This window comes from Oryzias melastigma, linkage group LG15 (assembly GCF_002922805.2).
Source record: "Oryzias melastigma strain HK-1 linkage group LG15, ASM292280v2, whole genome shotgun sequence".
Lineage (NCBI taxonomy): Eukaryota > Metazoa > Chordata > Actinopteri > Beloniformes > Adrianichthyidae > Oryzias > Oryzias melastigma.
Window position 1 is genome coordinate 21,190,578 of NC_050526.1, and position 8,025 is coordinate 21,198,602.

Genomic DNA, 8,025 nt, shown 5'->3' on the forward strand with positions numbered 1-8,025 from the left:
CTGACTGACAAAGGACACACAATCCCTCTCACGTGGGACACTTTAGAATAACTAATTAACTTATTACAAGTTTTGATCCTTTGATATGATTTATGAATGATCCCAAATAGCATATCCTTTGGAGAATTAACTGAAATTAAAGCAAAACAGAAACGAAAATCTTTCAAATTGCAAATAAATTAAAATACTATTGTTTACCTTTATCATTCTTCAGAAGGCAAAGATTTTTTTGCATGAAGATCAAAATAAAAGTCAGTACTGGCTTCAACCTGGAAGTTGGAGAGAACTTAGATCTAAATAATTACTTTGTTTTGTTTTAATCCTGCCACATTGTAACACTAAAAGCTAGTAAATGTGGTCACTCTGCGTGACATGAGCTGCTGAATCCTGGGAGACACCTGTTGTGGCGCACAGAAGCTGCGCTGGAGCTGCAGTTCTGCGTCAAAACGCGACCCGTGACCGGCTGCAGCCGCATCCTCCAGAAGACAAAGACTTGTTGTATAACTGACTGAAGGCGGTATTGTTGCGGTGGGCAAATGCGCATTAAAGGCTACGGTTTGCGCGGTTATGTTCATTAGAACATTCCTGCGCGGATTGGGGCGACATCGAGTGAGAGAGCGCGGCTTTACATAAGAAACGGCATGCTTTTCACGTGAAATGCGCCTTTAAAACGCGGTCACACCGACGCGCATCCAACGGGGAGAGGAGCCGAAAGTCTGACAGCTGCAGCCGCTTGTGTCAACAGGATGGCCACGTCGTACCCGTTACCGGAGGGATTCTCCGAGCTCGACGTGTTTTCTCTGGGATCGTGCCTGCTGGTGGAGGGTGAGTGTTTTGGAATCCGGCCACGCTGTTGTTGCTGCGCCCTTTGCGCACGGCGTGCACCTCTGACAGGACCGATCCTGTGATGCAAACAGCAGGATTTGATGTTTTCTGTCTGTTCTGTGTGCGCTCCACCCAAAGGTCTGCTGGGCATCTTCCTGAATTCGGTGACAATCGTTGCTTTCCTGAAAGTCAGAGAGCTCAGAACCCCGAGCAATTTCCTGGTGTTCAGCCTGGCGATGGCTGACATCGGCATCTCCATGAATGCCACCATTGCAGCCTTCTCCAGCTTTCTGAGGTGAGTGTTGTCACTAAAGAATGCAGATTATAAAACAATACAGTCTTAATCTACTGATGTCACCAGGTATTGGCCATATGGCTCAGAAGGATGCCAGACTCATGGCTTCCATGGCTTCCTGACAGCCCTCGCCAGCATCCACTTCATTGCAGCGATCGCCTGGGACAGATACCATCAGTACTGCACCAGTGAGTACACACAGTGTTGCAATGCACGGCCAGAAAGTCACATGTGTCCTCCAGCCACGCATGACCCCAAGGGAGCAGCTGGTCAGTCTGTGCACCGGTCACAGATTGTTTACATCAGAGTGACAAAGTGATGGCAGCTTGTCAATTGAATAATAATAAAAAAAAACCTGCTGCTAGCAAGTGAAATTTTTCATTTGCAAGAAAATGACAACCTGAAAGTAGCTCCAGTAAAATCGTAGCAGGTTCTTGTGGAATTTTTCTTAAAATTGAGGACAATGATGAAGAAAGTTAGGATCAAAACTTCATTTTTTATTTTGTTTCCCTTCAATATTGCCAGCAATTTTTGTTGCATTGGTGATGTTTGGGAGTTGTAACGGGCTTAAGCTAGCAGGAGAGCGTTTATGCTGGTGGATGATGGGAAATGGGGACAGGCTTACTCTGCAACAGTTACCCACAACTCAGAGGTAAATTTCTGTTGTTCTGCAGAAACTTTATACGGTGGCTGACAGCTCACATAAATGCAAAAGCCACAACACAATGACAAATGCAGACAACACGACAACAAAAGCCGAAGCACGATGACAAAAGCTACAACACCACAATGACACAAATGGCAGCACGACAAAAGCGGTATCATTCAGTTTCAAGCTATTGGCGCTGCTTGAATCTTTGAAAATTAACCTGAGATTATCTTTTTTGTAATACTTTTTACTAACTATTGTGTCCTTTTTATTATTGTCTTGATTTGAAATAAAAACATTATAGCCATGGAGCTTCCAAGGCATACGCCCCTGGGCGGGGGCGTATGCCCTGGCAGCGGAGGTCGCTATGCTGGCTGGTGGTCGGCTGCCTGGCAAACGGAGAGCCGCCAGCCGATCGCGAATCATTTCTATTGTGCTGTGGCTTTTGTCGCCTTGATGTGGCTTCGTGCTTTTGTAATGTTGTTGTAGCTTTTATTGTTGTGTTGTTGTTTTTTGTCATTGTGGTTTGGCTTTTGTCGTTGTGTTGTGGCTTTTGTAGTCGTGTTCTCGGCATGTGTCGTCGTGCTTCGCTTTTGTCGTTTTGTTGTGACTTTTGTCATTGTGTTGTCTGCTTTTGTCATCATGCTTCCACTTTTGTTGTAGCCTTTGTCGTTGTGTTGTCGGCAATTGTTGTCCTGCTTCCACAGTTGTTGTTTTGCTGTGACTTTTGTCGTTGCAACAAAAGTCGTCGTGCTTCCACTTTTGTCGTTTTGTTGTTGGCTTTTGTCATTGTGGCTTTTGTTGTTGTTTTGTTAGCTTTTGCTGTCGTGGTTCAGCATTTGTCGTTTTGTCGTGGCTTTCGTGGTCATGTCTTCGGCATTTGTTGTCGTGGTTCGGTTTTTGTCGTTGTGTTGTGGCTTTCATCAGTGTGTTGTGGTTTTTGTTGCCATGTTCTCGGTTTTTGTCGTCGTGTTTTGGACTTTTGTCGTTGTGTTGTGGCTTTCATTAATGTGTTGTGGTTTTTGTCGCCGTGTTCTCGGCTTTTGTCGTCGTGTTTTGGACTTTTGTCGTTGTGTTGTGGCTTTCATCAGTGTGTTGTGGTTTTTGTCGCCATGCTCTCGGCTTTTGTCGTCGTGTTTTGGACTTTTGTCGTTGTGTTGTGGCTTTCATCAGTGTGTTGTGGTTTTTGTCGCCATGTTCTCGGCTTTTGTCGTCGTGTTGTGGCTTTTTGTTGTCATGTTCTGGGCTGTTGTCGTTGAGTTGTGGCTTTTTGTTGTCATGTTCTGGGCTGTTGTCGTTGTGTTGTGACTTTTTGTTGTCATGTTCTGGGCTGTTGTCGTTGTGTTGTGGCCTCTACATTTATGTGAGCTGTGTCGGCCACCGTAACTATGTTCTAGAAAAACAACAAAGTTTTTTACATTTTCAAAAGTAAAACTCCACCCTGAATGCTTTTAAAGTTGATCAAAAGATGAATGAAGGACTTTAAGTCGATTTTAAAAATCAGAATTCACCTGAGAGGGGAAGAGGAACCAAGTTTTCCTTCAGAATAAAGGGTTTTCCTATAGAAGCATAGTGGCGTTTTAGAAACGTTTTTAAAATGTGGGCGGGTCCTTTGGAATCCTTTAAAACAGACATTTCGGTTGTTGTTCTCATCAGGGACAAAGCTCCAGTGGAGCACTGCCATCACTCTGGCTGTGTTAGTGTGGATCTTCACTGCCTTCTGGGCTGCCATGCCCCTCATCGGCTGGGGGGAGTACGACTACGAACCCCTCAGGACTTGCTGTACACTGGACATCAGCAAAGGAGACAGGTATTGTTCTTCTCCAGACGAGGCTGTAAAGACTAATCCAGGTCACTTCACATCCTCTGAGAAATGACCTTCTTCATGTCCTTTTTTAACAGGAACTATATCTCCTACTTGATCCCGATGAGCATCTTTAACATGGGGATTCAGGTGTTTATTGTCATGTCCTCTTACCAATCTATCGCACAAAGGTTTAAGAAGACCGGAAACCCCAGAGTAAGTCGATACAGTCTCAAAATGTCACATTCTTAGACGCATTATTCATCAATAAAGAAAAGAAACAAACAAAGAGGAGGAGAGGAGACAAATGTATCTAAAAAAACTGACAATAAATCATAACTTAACATAAATCCCTACAAATATGGAGTCAGCTCAGAGCTTTTCCTTGCTTTGAAGTTGCTCAGCAGCGGAAATAAGGCGGATTCTTCTGAGTCCTGCTAGCTTTTCAAAGCAAAAACACAGACGTGGAATGTAGAGCACGCACTGACATACAGGTCAGTGCCACAGGCAGAAGACTCGGTGCTTCAGCGATGAATGCGGGCAGTGGCCTGCGTTTTGACAAGAACAATTAGTCAGCAACTAGCAAGAGTCGTGATAGAGTTCTGCAGGGATTGGGTCTTGTGGCCCCACATCAGGTTGCATAAGCCTGTTATTAACAGTCATCTGAGCCGGCCAGAAATTCACTCATTACAAAGCAAACGTGTGCAGAGTGGAAACGCTGAGCTCCCCACCAGATAAGAGGAACGCTGCAATTGTCAAAACAGGATGTAAAGGGTAAACATGTCTGCCTGATGTTTGAAAGTCTTGTTTTGACAGATTTGGCTCAAACTCAGACTTTGATTTGAGGAAAAGTTTTTAGAATAAGTAAACTTGAAAAATATTTTGTTTTTTCTTTGATAACAAACCAGCTGAGTCACAGTTTTGTCTCTATTTTTGTTATTTTTTACGAGTTTCTGTCTCCTCCATCATCATTTCTTCCTGTTCTCCCCACAGTTTAATGCCAGCACTCCCCTGAAGACTCTACTGTTTTGCTGGGGTCCCTATGGCATCCTGGCCTTCTACGCTGCAGTGGAGAACGCCAATCTCGTTTCCCCTAAAATCAGAATGGTGAGAACAACTCCAACCTCTGTTGCTCCTGTCTATTATTGTGGTATTTGGTCCATAGCTGCTCAGATGAGCACCACATGACAATGTTGTGTTCTTGGTTAGGAACACAACAAAGAAGCCAAACAGCAGAAACAATGTGGGGAAAAAACTGGCTTTTCTGTTGAGTTTGAGATCAAATCCACTCAATTATTCAAGCCTCACTAAGTATGCAGACTTCCATAAACCCCAAAAATCTTGGCAGGTTGCTGGTCTGGAGCCTTGAGGTTTATGATGGCAAAATGCCGAAAGGGAGGGGCACGTCAGCAGTGATAATAGAGAAATGTGAGGCGTCTCATTTGTCAGAAAACACTGATGAAGAAGTGTTTTCAGTCTTCCCACGGCTGAACATGGTTCATCACAAGTTCAGATTCAACAGGAAAAAAACAAGGATCACAAACTCATACCTATGACTCGCCCTGGGAGGGGTTCAAGTTTAGCAGCAGATCTACAGCCGAGCGGCTGAATGAGAAAGTTTTCAAGCTGCGGCCCAGTCAAAGTCCAGATGGAAGTCTCATTGAAGTACAGTCAAATCCTGGACCAGAGTGGAGCTCTGCTTCAATGAGAGCTTTGAAGAGGAGGGGCAGGAGACCACCAGTAACAAAACATTGGTAGTAATGACAGTACAGCTTAAAAACAAATGTTTTTACTCAAGTATGATCTATTTTCTGCAGTGCTTACAGTCAAAACGTAACTGATTATTTTTTTTTTCTGATACATTTTTTGGCTTAGACAAAGAACTTACATGCCTGAAACAAACCATGTGCTGTTTAATAACCAGCTGAAAAGATCAGTGAGGGTTCAGCTCCGTGGTGCACGGCTGTTTTCTTGGTGCTTCATTTCAAAGATCCACAGCAGGATCCATTACAAGCCCTTTAGTGCATCTATCTGTTCATGATGAAGATATTTTTCCTGCTTTATGAGAATCATCCACTATAGTGCTGCCACAAACAATTATTTTAATAATTAATCGACTAATCATCTGTTACTTTTTCCGATTAGTCGACCTATCGGGTCATGTGCAAACTGGATGTAAAGCACATATCTTAATCAACATTAGCTTAAGACTAAAAACTAGATGTATAGCATTGCTTGCAATAATGCTGGTGTGAATGCTAAAAGCTGAATTTGGCCACTGAGGATCCTAGTGCTGATAGCTGAAGATGCTGAAATTGACAGCTAAAATCGCTAAAGTTAATAGCTGAAAATGCTGAAGCTGATAGCCAGCTAAAATATTAGTTAAATGCCAAATTAGTCTAAAAAACTAAAAAAAAGTCTAAATTAGCCGAAACAGATAAGTGTATCTAAAATATTAGCTAAACTCTAAATAAGCCTAAAAAATTGAAAAAAAAGCTAAATTAGCCAAAGTAGCTAGCATGTAGCTGAAATATTAGCTATACTCCAAATTTGCCTTAAAATATGAAAAAGTCCTGGATATTCGCCAAAATAGCTAGCATGTAGCTTAGCTAAACTCCAAATTAGCCTAAAAAACTAAAAAGTTGAAAAAAGCCTAAATTAGCCAAAATAGCCAGCATGCAGCTGAAATATTAGCTAAACTCCAAAATAGTCTAAAGAATTGAAAAAAATCCTAAGTTAGCCAAAACAGCTAGCATGTATCTGAAATATTAACTAAACTCCAAATTTGCCTTTAAAAAATTAAAAAGTTTTTTATTCACCAAAATAGCTTGCGTAAAGCTCAAATATTAGCTAAACTGCAAATTAGCCTAAAAAAGTAAAAAAAAAAAAATAGAGAACCAAGGTTAGCCAAAAGAGCTAGCATTCAGCAGAAATATTAGCTAAACTCCAAACTAGCTTAAAAAGCCTTAAATGCCAAAATAGTCCAAAAAGCTAGCATAATGCCATTATAACTTCCAACTTTACTACACTCTGACTACACATAATATGAACTAACGACTAATCGACTATTAAATTAGTTGTTGACTATTTTAAAAGTCAATTAGTTGTCTATTAGTTGACTAATCGTGGCAGTCCTAATCCACTAGTTTCTGAAAAACAGAGCTCACCAGAATACCTTTTCCTCCATATTGACAACAGTCTCATTGAAGTCTCTATGTCTCTGTGTGTCCTCGCAGATCGCTCCCATCCTGGCTAAAACCTCTCCGACCTTCAATCCGCTCCTGTACGCTTTGGGAAATGAGAACTACAGAGGAGGCATTTGGCAGCTCCTCACCGGGGAAAAGATTCATGCACCTCAAGATGACAATAAGTTTAAATAAACCAACCACACACACTACCCGTCCTCGATGTTTCTGTCTGTGAGCATCCGTGTTGTGTCTGAAGCAGTGATAATCAGAGCCCCCCTGTAAACATCACTACAATGTTTGTGGGTTTATTTCTGAAGGTGCTGAGTTATTTAATACTTGGAAATAATGGAAGCTAACATTGTTAGCCAGTTTGGCTTACATTTTCTCCGCTTGAGTATTTTCCCAGCAGTCTGGATGTGACTGATGAGGGAAATCCTTCAAATATTTTGATTCTGTTAAATAGCTTTGGACCTTGACCATAGAAGACTTTTCTTTCTTTCTTTCTTTGTATTTATTAGTCAAGTTCTAAGACTCGTCTCTGTGTAAGCAGAGCAAAACTTCAATAATCCTCTGAACAAGACGGCTATTCTTCAACTCACAGCCCCAAGGACAAGTCAGAGATTAGAGGGTGGATGTAGATTAACTGCTAATGCCTCTCAGTCTGACACTTGTGTGTAAAAAATAAAAAAAGAAATTAAAACAGACACTTTTAAGCAATTTTACAGCCACTCCACTTTAAATTTTGACCCAGTTACTGTGAGAATTCTTATGAATGTCAGCAAAGTATATATAAAAAATTAAAACCCAACAGATTAGATCTACTTTTTGCATTCACTGCAGCTTTTTTACTTTCAAAGAAGTCGGATTTCTAGCTGCATTTCTCTGAAAGACGTTGAACAGGATTGTTGTTGTTTACCTGAACACGGGGGGCATTATCTCAGTTGTTGTCTGGAGTTGTGTACATGTGATACAAGTTTGTGTCATCAAAACTGTGTCTGTGAAATCTTTAGGAGGAGACGAACATCTTTTTCCGGATGAAACCCGACTGATCCTGTTCTGTTCAATGTCATAACATGTACAGTGGATTTTGTATATTTATTATTCCCTATAAAAATGTTATATGCACAGACAAGGAAGGATCTTGTGTGTTTATTTTAAATATATGGTCAAATATATGTCATTATGTGTGGTTAAATGGTTATTTTCTTTAAATATTTGATTTAAAAGAAAGTGTATAACCTGAAGAAGTAACTTGATAAAGAAA

At 41.2% G+C, this 8,025-nt stretch overlaps 1 protein-coding gene across 1 annotated transcript; it reads left to right on the top strand.

Annotated features, from left to right (window-relative positions):
* The first annotated feature begins 405 nt into the window (after nucleotides 1-405).
* Nucleotides 406-7,893, top strand: rgra (retinal G protein coupled receptor a). The gene is made up of 7 exons (XM_024298005.2): nucleotides 406-825; nucleotides 964-1,120; nucleotides 1,187-1,308; nucleotides 3,426-3,579; nucleotides 3,672-3,789; nucleotides 4,567-4,680; nucleotides 6,810-7,893. The coding sequence occupies exons 1-7, from the start codon at nucleotides 747-749 to the stop codon at nucleotides 6,951-6,953; spliced, it is 888 nt and encodes a 295-aa protein (XP_024153773.1). The 5' UTR covers nucleotides 406-746; the 3' UTR covers nucleotides 6,954-7,893.
* The last annotated feature ends 132 nt before the right edge of the window (nucleotides 7,894-8,025 follow it).

Bases quoted from the DNA above. Each gene is read 5' to 3' on its own strand.
- rgra (XM_024298005.2), top strand. From the start codon at position 747: ATGGCCACGTCGTACCCGTTACCGGAGGGATTCTCCGAGCTCGACGTG. The intron at 1,309-3,425 runs GTGAGTACACAC...TGTTCTCATCAG, and splicing joins ATACCATCAGTACTGCACCA to GGACAAAGCTCCAGTGGAGC. The intron at 3,580-3,671 runs GTATTGTTCTTC...CTTTTTTAACAG, and splicing joins GACATCAGCAAAGGAGACAG to GAACTATATCTCCTACTTGA.